General features: G+C 43.7%; 1 protein-coding gene across 2 annotated transcripts in view; it reads left to right on the forward strand.

Moving 5' to 3' along the window:
* FER (FER tyrosine kinase) overlaps nucleotides 1-22,607 on the forward strand; it is a 307,686-nt gene that overhangs the window by 84,950 nt on the left and 200,129 nt on the right. For both annotated transcript variants that reach the window (XM_040421608.1, XM_040421607.1), the window contains exons 9-11: nucleotides 923-1,042; nucleotides 7,529-7,651; nucleotides 9,858-10,047. In XM_040421608.1, the coding sequence (XP_040277542.1) occupies nucleotides 923-1,042; nucleotides 7,529-7,651; nucleotides 9,858-10,047 (433 nt within the window). The remainder of the gene's footprint in view (nucleotides 1-922; nucleotides 1,043-7,528; nucleotides 7,652-9,857; nucleotides 10,048-22,607) is intronic.

The raw sequence follows: 22,607 nt of genomic DNA on the forward strand, positions 1-22,607 counted from the left end.
CACAATAGCGCCACAACATTCTCGCATTTTTCCCCTAAGCTGAGTGGTGACATGTTCATTGGTCACATGGCCTAGGCGCAGCTCAGCCCCGTAGAACTGAATGGGGCTGAATGCCATACGAAGGACAACCGCTGTACAATGTCTGGCGCTGTGCTTGGTGAGCACGGAGAACACAGCGGTGCTCACAGGAGCACCGGTGCCTTCTCAAACAGCTGATCAGCAGGGGTCCCAGTTGTCAGACCCCCACTGATCAGATTCTGATGACCCCTCCAGAGGATAGGATTATCAGTATTTAAATCTCGTAAAACTCTTTAATACCGTATGATCTCCATATTCCTGCAGTGTCTGCTTGACGTTCCACTCACAACCATTCAGACTCCCACCTACACAGGGATCAGAAAAAGGAACCAGTCAATGAGCAGAGCCTGCTGAGTTTTACTCCATGATTATCCTCTCAGGATTAATACTTGCATATTATTAAGATAACATTACTACAGCAGGCATCCTGTGGTGTGCCTAACCAGTTTCACTGATTCACTGCAATGGGGAAGTTTGCCACATTGTTACTGCATGTAAAAACTGCAGCACTGGGCTTTTGCCTGTGGTATTGCGATGAGATTTTCCATAGAGGCCTTTAAAAAGCTGTGACCGCTATCTAGTAGTCATACACTTTTACACTGCAGTTTTCTTGTTGTGGAAATAGTTCGGTTTGAGAGGTTTTTTTTGGTCTTTTTTGGTCATCCCTTACTCGAAATGTACTTTTCCAATTGTTTGCATACAGTAAAATATAAGGGTAAACCATTTTTAACACAATATTCTACATGTTGCTATTCTCTTTGAACTGTAGTCTCAGTGCAGCAAACATTTGTTTCTGGATATCTGAATTTTAACATGTTCTGTGTTTAATTTCTTTTCATAATAGGTCACCAGAGACCAAGAAAGAGGACATTGAATTTGACTTGTCTTTACTTGAAGAAATTGAAAATCTGCAGGCTAATGAGATCATGTGGAACAGTCTCACGGCAGACAGCTTAAATTCAATGTAAGATATCTTGCTTGTAGAAATGTAAATTTTTTATTTATTTTTTCTATGCAGCTATTTTCCGATGAGCTGCAGTTTCTTTCTTGCATAAGCTCCAGGTAGTCACACCATGTAGTCTACATACCCGGTCAGATGATCACTGTCACGCTTGGAGGTGTTTGCCGTGACACTTTCGCCGCGAATGCTGGTTGCCAGTAGCAACGTCTTGTATTGCTTGCGTGTGTGCTTTCCCTTTTAGGCTGTTGCCCTTCCTTTCTGGTGTGCTCGGGGTTAAGGTGTGAGCAAGGTGGTGCTGGGTGTTGTCTAAGGTCTCTTCATATACTGTTGCTGTGAGATTGAGATCTTTATGTATGCTTTTGTATGAAGGAGCTTGCTCCTTTCTTGGATGTTATCTGAGGGCCCTCCTAGTTTGACATCAATGTCATCTGCGATGTCATCCCCTTGTCTTCTCTTTGTTTCTATACCTTTACTTATCCTCACTTGTTGTTTTGAGTATAGTGTGTGATGTACATGGTGTTTGTTGTTTGTCATTTGGTTTTCCATGTCTGGTCTTTTGGTGTTTGTAGTCCAGCATGGTTGTTTGACATTTCCCCTGTTTGTCTGTACCTCCGGAAGGGGGTCCCTGGGGTTCCCCAGAGGGGTAACTACAACTCTGTTAAGCAGCACTGTCTGGGTCCGCCATGCATCTTGCCGCATGGTGGTCCAGGCAGTTACTACTGCTCTTGTGTTTGGTGTTGGTACTGAGTCCAGATTTGTGTGTTTGGGCTGCAGTAATTTTCACAGGATCCAGTGGGTTGTGGTGCAGACAACTCGTTCCTTTTAGTTGTTGTGGGCAGGTATGTGACGTTGTGGTTCTGTGGTCTGTTGTCATTCTGCCACAAGACACTTACCTGTTGAGTTTGTCCTCTGCTTACTGTCTGCTCCTCTCCTTGCTGTTAGGCCTGCAGAGACTCCTGCTCTTCCGTGTCTTAAAAGAACAGGTTGTCTCTGCCCCTTACCTTACTACCAGGGATCATCAGGGTTAGTAGGGCTCTAGGTTTCCTGGGTAGGAGCCGTCCTACCATCCAGGTCCGCTCATACGGTGAGGAGTAAGGGGCGAGGATTAGGGACGCTATAGGGGGTTACCTTCTCCCTTATCCTTGGTTTCAGGCCTGGTGGTATTCCCTCCTTCCCCCACTCCCCACCGTGACAATCACTTGACACTGAAGAAACCTCATTTACATTGTTTTATCCATTTCTTCTGTTAAAATTATGCTTTTGCTTGGCCAAACAACCACTGCAGCTTTGTGACAATTTGATGTTGAACAGCTTGCACGGAGATAAACGGTGAAAACTTAAAGGGAATGTTTTATAAGAAAATGATCTATTGTTTAGTTCACGTTTTTATGTTAACCATATTTTTTTAAAGAATTTTTGGTGTTTATTTTTTATTTTCCATGTCACTATATTTAAACAAAAAACAAAATCCTGCAGTTTTTGCACTGACCACTAAGCCTAATAATAGGCGCCACTTTTTGGTCTGCGCAGAGCTCTGTACTACAGTTATCTGCTTATCATTACAGACACTATTAGAATGAAAGCTATCACCTGAATATACAGATAACACAGGATCCACTATTCACAATGGTTGGTTGTGAAAGCGTGTCTAATACTTCCTGAACTATGTACAGGTCACAGAGCATGCCTAGAAAACTCTTATATATAAGGGCTCATGCACACAAACGTATTTTCTTTCCGTGTCCGTTCCATTTTTTTTGCGCACCGTATGCAGAACCATTCATTTCAATGGGTCTGCAAAAAAAAAAAAAAGGAAGTTCCTTTGTGTGTATTCTGTTGCCGTGTGTCCATTCCGTAAAAATATAGAAGATGTCCTATTATTGTCTGCATAACAGACAAGCGTACGACTGTTCTGTTAGGGGCCAGCTGTTCCCTTCTGCAAAATACAGAATGCACACGGATGTCATCCGTATGTTTTGCAGAGTGCAAAATATGGTTGTGGTCAAGCACCCTAAGTCAATGAGGTCAGCTCCTGTCCATTGTGTCTGTGGCCCATGTGGCTGCCGTAGACAAATTTTCTTAATACTCAGGAAATTTTACAAATGTGTTAAAATATTAATAAATAAAAAAATCTGCAATCAGAAAATAAAAACTGAATAGAAAAAAAAAATGATGTGTGGTGCTATCTGGTTTTAACTGGCAGAATTTTTTTTTTAAACATTTCTTTTAAGCTGGCTATACAGCTGGCATGTTGTAATGCAACATCCATTTTTCTTGTGGAAATAAGCTGCCGTCTGAAGTGTTTGGCAGCGAGATCCTTGCTTCTCCCCGTTAAGAACATATCCACACTCAGCTGAGCCAAGCGCACATGCTTATGGGGGGTCTCGGAGAGAGGTCAGCCGGACATTTCTGTCCTAGTAAATAATTGTCTCCCCTATGAAATGAGAATGCCAGAGCATCTTTTCTTACAGCTGCGTTTTGCGGTGCTTCTGTTGTTCCTGCTAGAAATGTAAATTTGTATTTGACAACTAGGTGTTAACGTTTTACTTGCCGAAGAGTTGTAACCCTATACATTCTTACACAGTCAGTATCAGACTGTGTAGTGTCGGCCCTATTGACTTGGGCAAGGATTAGCAACCTCCGGCATTATAGCTGTGGTAAAACTACGACTCCCAGCATGCACAGTTTGTCAGATCTCCTGTAGAAGTGAATGGAGCATGCTGGGAGTCGTAGTTTCACAACAGCTGGAGTGCCAGAGGTTGCTGATCCCTGGACTAGGGCATAGTGATCCTCAGTACCCCGTGCCCTTTTATAATGATAGTGTCACGTTCCGGTGTGGGAGGGAAACGCCACACCGAACATAGAAGGGAAATACGGCCTGGGAACTAGGGAAAGGAGATGGACACTTCCTAGTAAAACCCAAATCTAAGTCCTGACTAACTACCAGTATGAACAGACCCCAGGGGTAGGTGAGTTCATACACCGGAATACCTAATGTCCTAACTCACCCTGTAGGACCCTGGTACTAATGTCAGGACTGAGACAACCTGTTCCTCCAAAAGGAAGGACGAACAGGAGTCTCCCGCAGACCTTAATACAAATGACAGGGAAATGCAACACACAAAATAACTCAAACAAAATACAAAAGGGAAAGTAAACGCTTAACTTAAAGTGGCTATGGCAGCACCAGGAACTCAGCCAAGATCCACGCGCCAACTTCAACAGAAGCTATAAACCGCATAGCATAGTGGGAGAAACAGCTCTAAATAGAGAAGGTTAAATGCCCCTAATAGCCACACCTGGGGAAAGAAGATGTGACTAGCACCAGAAACAACACAGACGTCATTTGATCCAAACAGAAAACATGTCCGATCACACCACGTGTTGCCAGTCTCACCGATCTCATGCCACCTGTCGCGGGAACGTCCGTGACAGTACATTTACTGTACCCACCACTGTACATTTTTACCTTTTTTAAGAAGTGATTGCAGTTTCTAACGTCTGGCTTTTACTTTGGATGATGTTATCTGACTGTAAGGCTGGGTTCACACTTGAGCGTATTTGATATGCGCGTTTAACGCGCGTTTTTGTCCATAGTTAACGCGCGTATTACGCGCGTTTGTGTGATTGACAGCAGTGTCCTATGGCCGCAAACGCGCGACAAAAAGCTCTAAAGAAGCTCAAGAACTTTTTTGAGCATAGGGCGTTTTTCAGCGCGTTCAAACGCGCTGTAAAACGCTCAAGTGAGAACCAGGGCCATAGGGAAGCATTGGTTTTCATGTGTTGAGCGTTTTACAGTGCGTTTGAACGCGCTGTAAAATGCTCAAGTGTGAACCCAGCCTAAGATTGAACAGCAGTCGCCTGTAACTCAATTCTCCATAGTGAGGTTTGCATTCAATCCAAATGATGCCACATACGAGATGAGCTTGAGAATTTCAGCCGCCAGGGTTGACCTAGCTAACAGGTGCTTGAAGCTTTTCTTACCTTCTAGAAGTTATTTAGGGACAGCGTCTTGGGACAGAATGAAAATGAAGGTTTATCTTTCTTCAAACGCTCTACTGAAGTGCGACAGGGATGTGACATTTTTGTTCATTTTTAGACACCTTTTACAACCGGAATTCACAAGACCAAATGAAATGTCAGTGTGATTTTTCATTTACATTTTGTATGAAATGTAGAATATAATACTTGTCTTCTTACCCATTTTTCATCTGTTTGATATGGCGTTTTTTCCACATGGATTTTGATGGCCCCCAATTATGAACAGAACCCTCCTCGCACAGTTTATATGCCACAAATTTTGCTACTTTCAATTTTGTAAAACTTTTTTGCAGAAAAACAGAGATGTCAATTCTTGCCGTAGATTTCTGCATGGAAACAGCAGTTGATGTTCGTAGGTGAATAAGCCCCCAATGAACAGAACTTATCTGCAGTGGGATCCATGACATAACAAATTACATCTCCGCAACAGAAATGCGAGGGTCAGCCTCAGACTTCTGCCATGGTTTCTGCTTCAAATTCACCTCTGGAACATCAGGAACTCTTAAGGGCGTGCTCACAAAGCCATGCCTCTACATGCAGATGTGCCCCATTCTGATGGGGATGATCTGTGTGCAGCTTGCTAGGCTTGGGATCACTTTGAAGAATTATCAAGTCAAGTCTTTTATTCCCTCAATGTATATTTCAAATCCTATCCTGATATGTGCCATTGAGAATACTGGGAGGTGGATTTTGGTGGAGAAGTTTCCTGTGCCATATCAGTAGACACATATTATAAATGGCACATGGTCATGGGGACACTGTTTAAGATTCCACTTTCAGGCCCAGAAGCTTTAGATTCTTTCTTTTTAGGTGTGGATTCTAGCAAATCCACTATGTCTGCTCATAGAAAGATTTTTCCTTTTTTACTGGCTTGATTTAAAATATTACATACATACTTCCAATTAAAGCATATCCATAAACCGGTGTACGGACACACTTTGATTTGGTCTAAGGCTACTTTCACACTAGCGTTTTTGCTGGATCCGGCACGGTTCAGCCAAAACGCTTCTGTTACTGATCATACAACCATCTGCATCTGTTATGAACTGATCCGGTTATATTATCTTTAACATTGCCAAGACGGATCCGTCATGAACTCCATTGAAGGTCAATGGGGGACGAATCCGTTTTCTATTGTGTCAGAGAAAATGGATCCGTCCCCATTGACTTGCATTGGGGGTCATGCCGGATCCGTCTTGCTCCGCATCCCAGGACGGAAAGCAAACCGCAGCATGCTGAGGTTTACTCTCCGTATCGGAATGGAATGCATTTTGGATCATTCCGTTCTGTTCAGTTCTGTTTAGTTCTGTTTTGTCCCCATTGACAATGAATGGGGACAAAACGGAAGACCCTATGACAGATCTCAACATCGGAAAATATTAACGTGTCACTGCCAGATCTCTGAGAAGTTCTGACAGACGTTCTTCAGTACCTCTTGCATGATGTTCTTTTGTTTTGGTTTTGTTTTGTCAACTCTCCTCCCTCTCCCAGCTGTCATCTATTAGCAGTCATCGCCTCCCTTTATATCCCCTCCCATACTGCTTCACTTTACGGTTTATACCACTTCCTGGATTGTTCTCACTGCCTGATGCTGCATCTGCTGGTTCCTCAGATAAGTCTATTCCTTTATTTGTGTTTTCCTGTTGGCTTGATTCTAGGTGACCCTGACTCCCTCCGCATTGAGTGCTGGGAGCCGGTGGTCGTGTCCCCTCACTATTATAGGGTTTTCAGGTGTTACTCAGTCTAGGTACGGGGGCATGCAACTTTCTATCAGTGAGATCTTTGCATGGGCTGAGCAGTCAGGGAGAGCTCTAGGGCTTTTGTAGGGCTCACCCATATGTTCCTTAGTTTGGGATCAAGTCAGTTGGATCGTTATTTGTGACTTCTAGTTTTCTGCAGAACCATCCGTGACATAACGCTAGTGTGAAAGTAGCTTAAATTAGCTTTGTGGGTTGTTTACAAGTGGTCTGAGATGGCCTAGAGACCAGACAAATATATAAAATGGCTCTCTGTAACTGGCCGTAGAAGCCCAAAAAAAAGCAACATTTCTAATGAAATTGTAATTAAATTACATAAAATAAATGAAATTCAATAATTAAAAAATAAATGATGCAAAGGTGTCCCTACAATTTATATTAGACGTGTACTTACATGTTTGCTAATTTGTAGGACCCATCGCTTGTTTGTGTTTTGTGAACATCGATATAATGGATTGTTTTATTAGGCAGCAGCACGTCCCGCTTGATCGTATCTTTTGCATCTTAGTGCAAGACCTTGTTAGAATGAAATGTGTTAGCGGCCGCTCTGCCTTACTTAAGACTAAGCAGGATTTATCGTTTTCTATTTAAATGCCACCTTTGTGGACAGAGATTTCATGTTGGGCTCAATTTACTTGTCTTGTGTTGCCCTCTATGTCATCTCAGGAATATATCACAATTTGTTTTCCAGGTTAAAAACCGCATCTGAGGAGCTTGCGCAGACACAGCAGTCACTTACCAGTAAAGAGGAGCTTCTGGCTGAAAAAGAGAGAGAGATGCAAGAATCTTCAGATGCATGTGAAAATAAATCTGAGTAAGTTTTCTGATTATTGTTCAGGGATTGGCGCTGGTTAAAATGAATCTTAAAGGGGGATTCTGCTGATTAACAAGCATTTCTTATTTGCTGTAATGTACTGTAATCTATCATACTTCATCTATGACTCCGTCTGTAGCATTCTCTGCTACCGCCAGTGACGTCATGTCAGTTGCCTTGCAGTGAACTCTTCTCTATGCATCCATGTCCTAGATTGGATGGGGACAAGTTGAGATCCCCAGATTTTCACTTTCCATGCCCTTCTGAGGTGAACATCTGACCATGTGTGTCTGCACAGGCGCAGCATGCTGGACAAAGCAGGGATGGGTGCAGTGACCGTGGATTGTCTATATCGGGCGGTACATGGAAATTAGATGAAACCTACTTTAAAGGGGTTGTGCACTTTATTTATATTGATGACCTATCCTCAGGTCATCAGTATCAGATCAGTGAGGGTCCAACATTTCTGAAACCATATCTGCAGTGTGTTAAGGCATCCTAAGGGTATGTCCACAAATGACTGAAATACTACAGGCTTTCTGAAAATCTGCAGCATTTCTGCTGGAAATCCACATCGGAAAAAAATGCACTTTAAAGTACTTTGGTACAGATTTTGTTGCAGAAATTTGATGCAATTTGATGCAAATTTCATTCCTTGCATTGCAAAGTGTGAAATCCGTGGTCTAAATTGATATGTTGCAGATTTAAAATCTACACCACAGGTCAATTTCCACTGCAGGTTTTTTCCGCAGCATGTGGATAAGGCTACATGCACACGACCGTATTTGTTTTGCGGTCCGCAAAAAAAAACGGATGACATCCCTATGCCATCCGTTTATTTTTTTGCGTATCCATTGTAACAATGCCTTAAATGGAAAAGAATAGGACATGTTTTTTTGAGGGGCTAAGGAACAGACATACTGATGCGGACAGCACACGGTGTGCTGTTCGTGTGCATGTAGCCTAAGAGTTGCTTAAAACTCATTTACTTTGCTGCCCCTGTACAATGCTGCGGACTTACTGCATGAAAATCTTTGATGGCAGATCTGCAGCGTTTCGTGTGTTGACCCACCCTAACCGTTCCTCCCCCTTAATAGAGAGGCTTTTGATGATCCTTTGTAGCATCTCCCCACTGTTGGTTGGGGGTGGGCGGTTGTGTTGACACCTTTTGGAACTACCAGTCATTAATTTGTGATATTATGTTTTTGCGTTGGCTGGTATGGCAGCGTGGGTGACTAAAGGGCCACTTACATTAGGTAATTATAACCCAATCGAACGTTCATTACAATGATCATTCCCAATAACTGTAACAGCGGGGAGGGAGGAGGGGCTGGAGTTCGGGGACTTGCGGCGGGGCCCGGTGCAATCACTGTACTCTTACACCGGGCCCCGCCGCTCACAGCAGTATTTCTAGTAATCTCTACTCTGGTAACAGTAATCCTTAACCTCTTAATAAATTTAACTAAAGTTTCACTTTCTCCTGTATCAGCACTTACTAACAAGTAAGGCAGAGCGGCTGGCAGCGTTAAGTCACTCACTGACGTCGCGCGCCTGCTCCTCCCACTTTATGAATGGAGCAGGTGCGCGACGTCAGTGAGTGACGTAACGCTGCCAGCCGCTCTGCCTGCTCCGGATGCTTGTTAGTAAGTAGCGATACAGGGGAGAGCGCAACTTAAGTTAAATTTATTAAGAGGTTAAGGATTACTGTTAGAGCGGTGTACAGAGAACCGAGTTTTAGGTAGCAAAAAGAGTAGTAAAAATAGAAAATTTAGAGGTATTTTATGTTATTAATTTCCATTATGTTATGCAAGCGGGTGTGGACCTACTACGCCACTGACTGGCTTTACTCTGGAGGGGCATAGCTAAGCAACTACCTGGTCTTCACTAGAGCCTCTGATGGTGAGGATAGGCTTGGGCTGTTAGGTTAGTTGCCAGGTGCTACTCCAGAGCAGTCCCCGAGTCAGTTGTTAATTGCTACATCTTTGGTGACAGCACGATTGTTTCGTACCAACAAAGATTGTTGTTGTTTTTTCTTGTTTGTTCTTCTTCAGACGTGTTCATGTATTATTTGTCTTGCAGACAAATCTGTCTGAAGTTTTGCTAGCCATCTCCTCCAGATTGTATTATATGCATGGTTTGTTGTACTACAAGACTTCTGGAAGTGCTCTTTACATAACTCTAATTTCAGGCTTTCTCTTTTCTTTAGTATTGTGCTGTTGTTAAGTCGAAAGCAGGCTCTGGAAGAGCTAAAGCAGACAGTTCAACACCTGAAATGTGCGGAAACCAAGCTGTCTGCTCAGAAGGATCTACTTGATCATAAAGTTCAAGAGAATGAAGGGAAGGAACCGCCTCCTGTAGTAAATTATGAAGAGGATGCAAGATCGGTAACTTCTATGGTAAGCGGCCTCATTCAATTCAGACTGCTTAACCACTGTAGAACAGTAGACGGGTCGCAGCAGGATGATTTGGGGCACCATACCCATGTGGTTTGTCTACCTAGGTATCAAACAGGTGAAAAGTCATGCAATATCTGAAATGTGTAATACCTAAATATGGAGGTGTTCTGCTACCCTACCAGTATACCATCCATCCCTAAGGAGTATTGGCTGCCTGTGAAGTACTGACTGTGGCCTCATCCTCCTCCTGCCTTGCTCTTTAATTCCTTCAGCACTACCACCGTACATGTATGGCAGAAATGCAGGGTTTAAAGGTGGCGCCCGCTGGAAAACGCAGCAGAATTCCCAGGCTAATAGCAGACACTTAACCCCTTTACTGTAGTCAGCAGGGTTGTGGAGTCGGGGCTATTTTTGGCTGGTTTCGGAAAAAAAGTACCAACTCTGACTCCAGCTTTAGAGAAGAAAAAAATCTCTTCATTTTGTATAATTTAACTTTCTTAGGAACTTTACAATTTTAACAAAATATCTTTATGTTCTATCAATCTAATGTTTTTATTTTATTGTAAGAGATTTTCTTGTGTGGTCACTGCTTTGCCACCAACAGAGAGGAGTAGAGCTGTTGTTCTCTGCTGTCGGGGCTTCCATGAAGGAGGATCTGAGCTTTCAGTGACAGAGATGCCGCTTGCTCTGGACTAGAGTTGTTGCGATATAAAATTTTTGATTCGATTTCGATACCATAAAAAAGTATTGCGATACTCCATACCATTCGATACCACGCGAAAAAATAAACCATAAAAGCCACGTGCACTTTTAAAAAATGCCAAATCGCGCAGTTTTTATTTATTTTTTCTGTTCCGGCGTTCACCGCATAGATTTTTTTTTAATATTTTAATAGTTTGGACTTTTCTGACATGGCTATATGTGATATAAAATATATAAACAATAAATAAATAAACATATGTGAAATTGGGAAAAGAGGTGATCTATACTTAATATTTTGGTGTTTTTTTATTTTTCTTTCTTTTTTTAATTTTTTTTTTACACTTTTTATTTAATAACTATTTCCCCCCTTAGGGGCTAGAACCTGGGATCTTTTAATCCCTTGTCCTATTCACCCTAATAGAGCTCTATCAGGATAAATAGGATCTTGCACACTCCCTGCTGCCCTGTGCTTTGTGCACACAGCAGAAGGGAGCTGACCATGGCAGGAGGCGGGTGCTGGCAGCAGATCATCGGCAGTTAACTGCCGCTGATCGCAGCTCCCTGTCAGAGGCAGGGTGCCGGCTATGCGATTCTGCTGGCGGCACCTGCCTCCTGTATTATATGTTAAAGACGACCTTGTATGTGTCCAGACTTTCAGTAGCAGTCTACACAGAGTGGCGCCTAGAGATGTCCCAGCACTTACTATTATTCCGTTCGCCCACTGTGCCCCATTACGGTCTCCTGCTCCATATGCTAATTACTATTGAAGCAATGGGGAGGAGAAATCAGCTTCTCAAGTGGGCGTTCCTTCTCCCTGGCTGTAGCGCTGTCCAATCGCAGCGCAGGGAAAAGGCACGCCCAGGAGAGAAGCTAATGTCTCCTCCCCATTGCTCCGATAGTAATTAGCATATGGAGCACAGCGGGCGATCGGAGCGGTGCCTAGGAATAATAGTAAGTGCTGGGACATCTATGGGCGCTGCTCTGTGTAGCCTGCTACTGAAAGTCTGGACCTAGGAAAAGTCCTATCATTGGTGGCGCAGTGCGCCCGCCCCTCCTCCGCCCCTCTCTCCTCATTGGCAGCGCGGCACAGGGAGGAGGGAGAGACTGCTTCCTTCTCCCCTGTGCTGCTGACAGTAGCGCGCTCATGTTCTGTGATGCTAGACTACGCAGCCCAGTATCGAAAAAATGGAAATCCCGGTATCGACAAAAGTATAGATTGGGTATCGAAATTTCGATACCCGCAACAACCCTACTCTGGACCTGCTCTTATTGCGCACCGTCACTGACAAGTAAGCTGTATCTCTCTGGCACTGATGGTGCACACACAGATTTTCAGGGTGAGGATGGTGTAGCAGAGCCAAGAGAGGCGTTGTGCCGGGGCACTTAAAGGTGTATTCCCATTTTGAAAAAGTCAGCTAGGCTCTCTCCGGCCTCTTTGTCCCGACCCATTGATGCCATGAGGCCATTGAGATTTATATAAACAGTTTGTAGCTTCTGGGGCTACGCCGTTTGTACAACTCCCATTCAAGTCACTGGGAGTTAACAAATTGCCTAACTCTGCCACTTTGGCTTTATCCAGCCTCCATGTGTCCTCGGGTTGGAACGAAGAGGCCAGAGAGAGCCCTGCGGCCATGTTTTGCAATATGGGAATACCGCTTTAAGTGCCTTATTCACACCTCTTTGACACATCACAGTGGCAATACAAAGCATTTTTTACATAATTCCGGCCATTGACAAGTACAGTAGAGGTCTATATAGTCTCGCTGCTTTCATCCCTATGCTGCCATGTCACCAGTTTGTGTTTTCTGGGTGACACTTTCACTTTGTTATTTGTTCATTTTGTTATTTGTTTAGAAATTGCATTCCATCAAATCTGCTTTGTTATATCTAAGCATCCTGATTATTAATCTAATGGTGAGAAAAAGCCTGATATTGCCATTCTACTACAGGAAATGTATTACTAATTATTGGCCATTTATGAAGGACTCATAAAATAGAGGCTTTGGAGTTGGACCTTTTGGTTTACTGACTCGACAGCCCTGGTTGTCTGTTGTGACTAGAAAGAAAAAAGGGGGTTAGTCAGCACATCCCAATGCGCATGTGCACGTCGCCACGGCTCAAAACATAAATAAAACACATAGTGCAACAGCGCTCCGCAAACCAAATAAAGTACAAAAATGTATTACTGTACATTGCGAATGCTATACTAATTAATTAGAGATGCTTGGCAAATACATTTTGTACAAAAACTGCTGCACGTCAAGGCAATCTCTATTTAGACGGGTACCTAACACTAAATTCACCTGTTGTATGCCATGACAGCGACCATGGAATTCAGAAGGTGTAGGTCCCACATGCATGCTGGGCCCCTTTCGGTTTATATCTCTGTAGTGCCAAAATGGTCTCTATTGAATCCAGGGACTACAAGTTCCAACATGCATGGACCTTTGGTATACTAGGGCATCTGAGGTGTTTTTTACCGGGAGATCTTTGCTCCCAGGCCCCAAACGGATTCTCTGCAATGAGATTGTGGAAGCCGTTCATTTGTGTTAATTGCCTGGGTCTCTGTGAAGAAACCCAGCCTATTACAGCTGTAGTTCTTGTGGAGGCCTGCAGGTGACAGGGCTCTATAAGAAAATAGTGAATCTGTCATACATTGCAGTGTGTGCAGTGTAAGGCAGAAACTATTGCATGTTCAGGTCCCTCAGTGGGGCCTAAAGGGGTTATCTGACCCCTGAAATACCACCCCATATGCCTGGGCCCCTCACACACAATGTGCTTACCTCTCTCCGGCACCCACATCGCTCCCGGTCTCCGCACAGCCTCCGCTGCTTCTCCCCGTGTGCAGATGTGCGTCACCCGCAATGCTAGGGAGGCTCGTCCCCATCACTGTCTGATTTACCGCATAGAGAACGCCATAAAATGAAACCCATAACACTATGTAGCATTTTTCCCCCTTCGCCTATGACAGCACCCATGGAGAGACCGCCTCCTCAGAACAGGAAACAGGAACCAGAAACCGCTTTAAAAGAGGGACCACCCTCTCTACCTCCAGTTCTGTTTCCTGTCCTAAGGGGACAGGAGGAAATTTGGAAACTGCCAAGGATTGCGTAGAGCTGCGGGTGCCCTGTCTGTGTTATAGAGTATTTACCTGTGAGGCGTATTTAGGAGCCGCTGCTGAGTCTGGGCCTCTTTCTCTCTCCTCCCCGCTCCTTCTCGGCCCAGTTTTTTTTTTTCCTTCCTGGATGTCTGTGGCCGTGTCGCATGTCCGGCTGTCGGACCCTCGCCGGTCCTCTCCTTGTCCTCATCAAGGACAAGGAGAGGACCTGCGACAGTGGAGGGAAGCAGCGCTGTAAGCCGGAAGTGGGGGGAGTCGGGTCTGCGCGCCCGTTAGAGAAAAGCCCAGCCAGCTCACTGCCTTGCTGGGTGAAGAAGCGGGCAGTTCCTCCATTGGAAAGATTCAGTGATTAAACATGGAGCAGTTTCAGCGCGCAGAAGCCACTGAAACCACCAATGATACGCGATACCACGGTGGGGTAAGAGCGGGGATCCCTTATGTGCATCCTTATGTGCATGTTGCTGTTTACTCATGGGGGTCATCTTCTATGTCTAGGTGTCTAAGGAGTCTAGAAAGGTCTCCAGATTTAAAGACAAGGGTTGTGCTGTATGTAAAAGAAGCTACCCTCTGCTTGGGCAAAGCCCCTTTGCCAAGCATGTGTGAGCAAGTTAATGGAGAGGTTAAGGAGTCGGTTAGCGCCCTAGTAGCTGCCCTAGCACCTCTGCAGCTGCGTCTAATCCCCCCCTCTAGCGACAGTGATGTGCTTTCTGGATTTGAGGAAGAGGGAGAATGGTTTTCATCAAATGACTCCTCTGATGACTAAGCCGCTGGGAAGTCACTTTTTCATGCAGAGAACATTAATTTCCTAGTAAAAGTAGTAAGAGCTACTATGGGTTTAGATGGCCAGAAGCTGCCACAGTCTGTTCAGGACTCTATGTTTGAAGGTCTGGGCCCTAAAAGATAAAAGGTCTTTGATGTGCATAAGAACATTCAGGCTGTTATTGCTAAATAATGGAAAAAGCCTGATAGGAAGTTTTTTTTATACATTCCTCTGTTAAGCGTAAGTACCCCTTGGGATAGAGCCCCAAAGCTAGATGCCCCGGTTGCTAAAATAGCTAAAAAAGCTGCTCTTCCCTTTGAGGATATGGATTCTCTAAAAGACCCAATGGATAGAAGGGCTGAGATTTATTTAAAGAGAAATTGGGAAGCCTTGGCGGGCGCCTTTTAAACCGGCTATTGCCGCTACTTCGGTAGCTAGATCCCTTAAGGCATGGATGAAGGAGTTGGAGGATCACATTAAACGGGGTACCCCTAGGAAGCAGTTGTTATCCTCATTTCCTACTTTTTATAATGCCCTAGATTTTATGGCCGCTGCTTCGGCTGACTCTCTAAGGTTATCGGCCAGAGCTTCTGTTTTATCTAATTTTGCCCGTAGAGCTATCTGGTTAAAAAGCTGGAACGGGGATGCCAAGTTCAAAGCAAAGCTTTTTGATTCTGTGTCAAGGGGAATTCTTATTTGGCCCAGTCCTCAAAGATCTACTTGAAAAGGTCTCTGATAAGAAAAATGGCTTTCCTTCTACCAGTCAGCAGCCCCCTAAAAAAATCCTTCCTCCCCAGTTTTAACAGAAAGGGTTTCTGGAGAAGAGAGAGGTCTAGGCAGTATGCGGGAGCAGCAAAGAAGTCAAAGGGGTTTCTTTTTTCCGGGGCAGAGGCCTCAAAGAAACAGCCTCAATGACGCCAGGCCTCCAGTTGGGCGGTCGTCATTCTCACTTTTCAAGTCAAGGCAAAAAATCCAACAGCCCATGGATAAATTCGGTTATAAGGGAGGGCTTAAAATTAAAGTTTCAGAAGCTGCCTGCAGAAAGATTTGTGATGACAGATTATCCCTGTTAGCAAAAAGAGTATTGGTGGAGGTTCCAAAGCAGGAAGAGACCAGATCGACTTTTTTTTTCTTGTAAAAAAAAAATAGCCAAATGGTTCTTTTCGTACAATAATAAACTTAGTGTTTGACTCGTTATCTGGTGTACGAAAAAGTTTGGATGGAATCCATCAGGTCAGCAGTGAACTATCTCTTCCCAGACGATTACATGGCCACAGTGAATCTCAGGGATGCATATTATCATGTTCTGATCCATCCCCACCACCAGAAGTTTTTGAGAGAAGCAGTTCACCTAGAGAACAGGATCCTGCATGCTCAATTTCAGGCCCTTCCCTTTGGACTGTCTCAGGCCCCAAGGGTTTTCACGAAGATCATTGCGGAGATGATGGCTCATGTGAGAGAAAAGGACTTGGTGTTCATTCTCTACCTAGACGATTTTCTTCTCCTTGCCCAGTCAGGTCACATCATGGAAGAACAGATTACCTGTTGAGGGAGGTTCTGGACAGGCTAGGCTGGGATATAAATATAGAAAAGTCCAGTTTGCGTCCGAATCAAAAGTGTAGTTTTTTGGGGATGATCCTAGATTCAATATCCCAGAGGTGTCTGTTGCCCTTACACAAAGCTCGGTTAATCACATCAAAAATTCTGAGCCTTCTTTCTCGGCAGGTAGTTTCCCTGAGGGAAGTTTTGTCTGTGCTGGGGCTTATGACTGCATCTATCCGGGGGGTAGAATGGGCCCAGTATTAAGTCCCCTATAGCTTCAGATTCTGGAGGTTTGGGACACGTGTACACTATCTCTGGATGTGAGGTTTCATCTGTCAACCCAGACTTTGATTTCTCTGGAGTGGTGGATGAATCTACAAAATTTACATAAGGGTGTTCCTTGACACAGGAGCCCATGTAGAGTCTCTTCTGCTGCAGGGGACCTGGGACTTCGGTTCTCGAACCCAGTCTCAAAATTTCAGAGAACTGAATGCTATCAGATTAACGTTGACTCAGAGTCTTCCGATCATCAGGGGCAAATATGTCAGAATCTATTCAGACAATATGACAGCAGTAGCCCGTATCAACAAACAGGGTGGTACCAGGTCTCTGAGTCTGATGGCCCCAAGCCACCAGATTTTCAATCTAGCGGAGGATTCTCTCTTATCTCTTTCTGCTGTACATCTAAAAGGGGTAGACAACGTGAAAGCAGATTTCTCAGCTGTCATCCTCTATGCCAAGGCGAATGGTCCCTAGATCATTTTTTTTTTTTTTAAACAAGATCTCTGCTATATGCAGTGTCCCCGAGATAGACCTCTTTGCCACCAGGTCAAACAGAAAGGTGTGTGTGTTTGGGGGTTCTCTTCTTTGTCTCCGAAGGAACAGCTGAGAGCTGTGGACAGTTAGCTCAGTCCTGGAGAAGGGGTCTTCTTTAGGCCTTCCCCCCTCAAAAACTGTTGCCAAGAGTCCTCAAGAAGATCAAGGAAGATTGTGCTACAGTCTGAGTGATAGCCCCCTTTTGGCCAAGGAGGGTTTCGTTTTCAGAGCTCCGATAAATGTCAATTGCCACCCCCTAGGTACTTCCAGTATTCCGGGGACTTCTAGCTCAGGGTCCAATCTTTCACCCACAAGTGGAGAGTCTTCACCTGGCTGTCTGGCTATAGAGAGGGAAATTTTAAAGAGAAGGGGTCTCTCTGATTCAGATTTGCCAATAGACCAGTGGATGTTCTAGAGGCTCCAGATATTCCACTTGTTAGAATTTTTACAGGAAGGTTGGAGGGAAAAACTTAGACCTAGCACTTTAAAGGTGCAGATTCTGGCCTTAAGTGCCTTATTTGAATCTAAATTGACAGTTCATCCCTGGGTTAAGAGGTTCATTACTGCAGTTTCTAAGTTATCCCCAGTTTGTAAGGTTAGTATCCCTCCCTGGGATTTAAATTTAGTTCTTCAGCATTGACTTCAGATCCGTTTGAGCCGATGGGTAGCTTGTCCCCTAAATGCTTTCCCTAAAACTGGCCTTTTTCCTAGCTATTACCTCTGCTAACCGGAGAGTTAGTAAGATTGCTGCTCTTTCCATTGACCAGCCTTACTTAAAAATCTTGGAGGATCGGGTGGTTATTACTCCTGATCCTTCTTTTTTTTACCAAGGTATCTCCCTCTTTTCACCATTCTCAGGAGATAGTTCTACCCTCTTTCTGTGCTTCTCCAAAAAATTTGAAAAAAAAATTAGAGTTCAATTGTTTAGACTTGAGGAGATGTTTAATTCAATATCACGCAGCCCTGGAGGTCCTCCTCCTGTCTGTTGCTTTCTTTTCAGGGTAGGAAGAAGGGCTCTTCTGCATCTTCCTAGACTATTGCTAGATGGATCAGACAAGCTATCTACTTAGCATACTCATCCAAGAAAGCTGTTCCGCCATCAGGGTTCGGGGCTCACGTTACTTGATCAGTCTCTACTTCTTGGGCAGAGAGGTCCTCCACTTCTATAGAGCAGATTTGTAGGGCTGCTACCTGGAGTTCCCCGCATACTTTTTTCAAGCTCTATAGGCTTCAGCTGCCTTCTAATGAAGGCCTGGGTTTAGGCCGTAAGGTACTCAAGGCTGTTGTCCCACCCTAGATTAATGTCGCTTAAATCTCCATGGGTGCTGTCATAGGCGAAGGGAAAAAATTATATTACACATATCGGTAATCTGTTTTCTTTGAGTCTATGACAGCACCCGACTAATTCCCTTCCCAAATAAAAAATAAAATAATACATTTATTATCATATTAGGATGTGTCTTAGTTCTTGGAAACGGACTGGAGGTAGAGGGGGTGGTCCCTCTTAAAGCGGTTTCTGTTTCCTGACCTGAGGAGGAGTCGGTCTCTCCATGGGTGCTGTCATAGGCTTAAAGAAAACCGATTTACCGGTAAATGTAATCTCATTTTTTCCAATTCCACCACATTTGAATTTTTTTTCCAGCTTCCCACTGCATTCTATGCAATATTTAATGGCGGCGTTAGAAAGTACGCCTTGTCCTGCAAAGAAACAAGCCCTCATATGGCTACGTGAATGGAAATATAATAGCTCCAAGAAGGCAGATGGAAGATCGCCCGGTCCTGAAAGGGTTAATGTTTGTGTGTAGCTACGTATAGTAATAATCTCATTTATGAGCAACCAGTAATGCAGCTTTTTAAGATCTACACTTAATAAGTTTTCACAACAAAGTATAATATGGTAATCCCGATAGATCAGTGGTTTTCAGGGAACTGCAGTGTAGGAGAGACCGGACTTGGATGGTTCCACCAGTATTAATAAATCTCACTCATTCTGTAGGAACAAGTCACAGGTTAATGACCCAGTTACATGTGGGTTTGACATGATTGTGATCAAATTGTTGATCATTTCTGAAAATCAGACATATTTGAATGGGCTGATTTCAATACCAGACGCAGCCAATATACAGTCAGGTCCATAAATATTGGGACATGGACACAATTCTAACATTTTTGGCTCTATACGCCACCACAATGGATTTGAAATGAAACTAACAAGATGTGCTTTAACTGCAGACTGTCAGCTTTAATTTGAGGGTATTTACATCCAAATCAGGTGAACAGTGTAGGAATTACAACAGTTTGCATATGTGCCTTCTACTTGTTAAGGGACCAAAAGTAATGGGACATAATAATAATCATAAATCAAATTTTCATTTTTTATTACTTGGTTGCAAATCCTTTGCAGTCAATTACAGCCTTAAGTCTGGACATCACCAGATGCTGGGTTTCATCCCTTGTGATGCTCTGCCAGGCCTCTACTGCAACTGTCTTCAGTTCCTGCTTGTTCTTTGGGCATTTTCCCTTCAGTTTTGTCTTCAGCAAGTGAAATACATGCTCAATCGGATTCAGGTCAGGTGATTGACTTGGTCATTGCATAACATTCCACTTTTTTCCCTTAAAGAACTCTTTGGTTGCTTTTGCAGTATGCTTTGGGTCATTGTCCATCTGCACTGTGAAGCGCCGTCCAATGAGTTCTGAAGCATTTGGCTGAATATGAGCCGATAATATTGCCCGAAACACTTCAGAATTCATCCTGCTGCTTTTGTCAGCAGTCACATCATCAATAAATACAAGAGAACCAGTTCCATTGGCAGCCATACATGCCCACGCCATGACACTACCACCACCATGCTTCACTGATGAGGTGGTATGCTTAGGATCATTAGCAGTTCCTTTCCTTCTCCATACTCTTCTCTTCCCATCACTCTGGTACACGTTGATCTTGGTCTCATCTGTCCATAGGATGTTGTTCCAGAACTGTGTAGGCTTTTTTAGATGTTGTTTGGCAAACTCTAATCTGGCCTTCCTGTTTTTGAGGCTCCCCAATCAATGGTTTGCATCTTGTGGTGAACCCTTTGTATTCACTCTGGTGAAGTCTTCTCTTGATTATTGACTTTGACACACATACACCTATCTCCTGGAGAGTGTTCTTGATCTGGTCAACTGTTGTGAAGGGTGTTTTCTTCACCAAAGAAAGAATTCTTCGGTCATCCACCACAGTTGTTTTCCGTGGTCTTCCGGGTCTTTTGGTGTTGCTGAGCTCACCGGTGCGTTCCTTCTTTTTAAGAATGTTCCAAACAGTTGTTTTGGCCATGCCTAATGTTTTTGCTATCTCTCTGATGGGTTTGTTTTGTTTTTTCAGCCTAATGATGGCTTGCTTCACTAATAGTAACAGCCCTTTGGATCTCAGCTTGATAGTTGACAGCAACAGATTCCAAATGAAAATAGCACACTTGAAATGAACTCTGGACCTTTTATCTGCTCATTGTAATTGGGATAATGAGGGAATAACACACACCTGGCCATGGAACAGCTGAGAAGCCAATTGTCCCATTACTTTTGGTTCCTTAACAAGTGGGAGGCACATATGCATACTGTTGTAATTCCTACACTGTTCACCTGATTTGGATGTAAATACCATCAAAGTAAAGCTGACAGTTTGCAGTTACAGCACATCTTGTTCGTTTCATTTCAAAAATATTGTGGCAGTTTATAGAGCCAAAAATGTTAGAATTGTGTTGATGTCCCAATATTTATGGACCTGACTGTAGTGGAGTTGTCCTTTACTGTAATGTTTCTTGAGATAGGTGGTTGGTGTGAAAAATAAATCAAATTTTTTTTCTACTTCCCAAAATCTATAGGCCCTCCCTATGTCCATGTATAATATATATCTTTTCTGGATGGCCAGTGTAGTTCTGAGGGAAGGTTGTCTCGTCTAGAAAATCTTTTTTTAGACAATTCTGAATTACCAGTTGGCTAATAACAGACCGTCCTCTATTATCCAGAGGAAAGGGATGGTTACATAAAGCATATTGGGGGAGATTTATCAAACTGGTGTAAAAGAAAACTTGCTTAGTTGTCCATAGCAGCAACCAATCAGATTCCACCTTTCATTTTGCAAAGGTGCTCTGAAAATGAAAGGTGGAATCTGATTGGTCGCTATGGACAGCTGAGCAAGTTTTCCTTTACACCAGTGTTGATAAATCTACCGTGTTGCGTCCTACAGCATAATTCTTTAGTCTCTGTTCATACAGATGTTGGTTTGAGCCTCCATTGGCAGACTCGGCAGGTTGGAGGGAAAGAATAGCACTGCATCCAAAAATCAAAATGATGAAAGCCATGACTGAACCTGGCCGACCCTATGATAATCCTTTTTCACATTAGCGAGTTTTCCGTCTGGAGGCGATGTGTATAGTGAACGCATAGCATCCGGACTGAATTCTGACCCGTTGATTTCAGTGTGTCTGTGCGCATGAGCATCCATTTCTCACTGATCATCTCTACGTTCAGGAAAAATTGCAGCATCTTCTATATTGTGCATTTTTCGCGCTGCCCTGACCCCGTAGATGTGAATGAGGCTTGCATGAAAAACAGAAGACAGCCGCATGCAATGAGTTTTTCACGGCTGATAGCTGGGAGATGCTGAATGTTCTTCACGCACATGAAAAACACATCAAAAAAGGATTGCCTTGTAAAAACTGAAACGCTGAACACAATCGCAGACTTAAAGATTTAAGATTAAACGTGTGCAAAACAGTCCGTTTTTCACTGATCAGATCCTGACACAATCAGTATCGCTAGTGTAAAACAAGCCTTAGTCAGTGGGGTCTGTCAGGTACACACAGAATCGATTTGTGTGATGGGTTCATCAGATGAAATGAGTGAAGCCGCAACAGTAGTGGAAACCCAAGCCTTAAAGGGGTTGTCACATGAAGACAAGCGCTGTCCATATAACTTATTACAGCATATGGACATCATAGAGGTGGACCCCCACTCCCGTCTGTTCACCTGAATGGCCAACGTATGATACTATATTTCAGGGACTGCTGCAAGCGAAGTGCTTAGCTGGCAGAGTCTCCCTTCCCCAGCAAAATGATCTGTTTTCTAGGGGTATCTAGAATGGGACAAATGCTGCATTCTGAAAGAGGTCGTCTTTGATGAAACATCCCCTATAAGGCTTAGTTCACACAAGCGTGACGGATTAGGTCCAGATGCGTTCAGGGTGCGTTCAGTGAAACTCACCATTTAGCAAGTTCAGTCAGTTTTGTCTGCGATTGCGTTCAGTTGTTCAGTTTTTTCTGCGAGAGTGCAATACGTTTTGATGCGTTTTTCATGCGCATATAAAAAAAACGGAAGGTTTACAAACGACATCTCTTAACAACCATCAGTGAAAAACGCATTGCATCTGCACTTATCTCCGGATGCAATGCGTTTTTCACTGAAGCCCCATTCACTTCTATGGGGCCAGGGCTGTGTGATAAACGCAGAATATAGAACATGCTGCGTTTTGCACGCAACGCAGAACTGATATGTGAAAAAAAGCTTATGTACACAGACCCATTGAAATGAATGGGTAAGGATTCAGTGCGGGTGCTGTGCGTTCACGTCACCTATCACACCCGT

The sequence above is a fragment of the Bufo bufo genome, chromosome 2 (genome assembly GCF_905171765.1).
Source record: "Bufo bufo chromosome 2, aBufBuf1.1, whole genome shotgun sequence".
NCBI classification, from domain to species: Eukaryota; Metazoa; Chordata; class Amphibia; order Anura; family Bufonidae; genus Bufo; species Bufo bufo.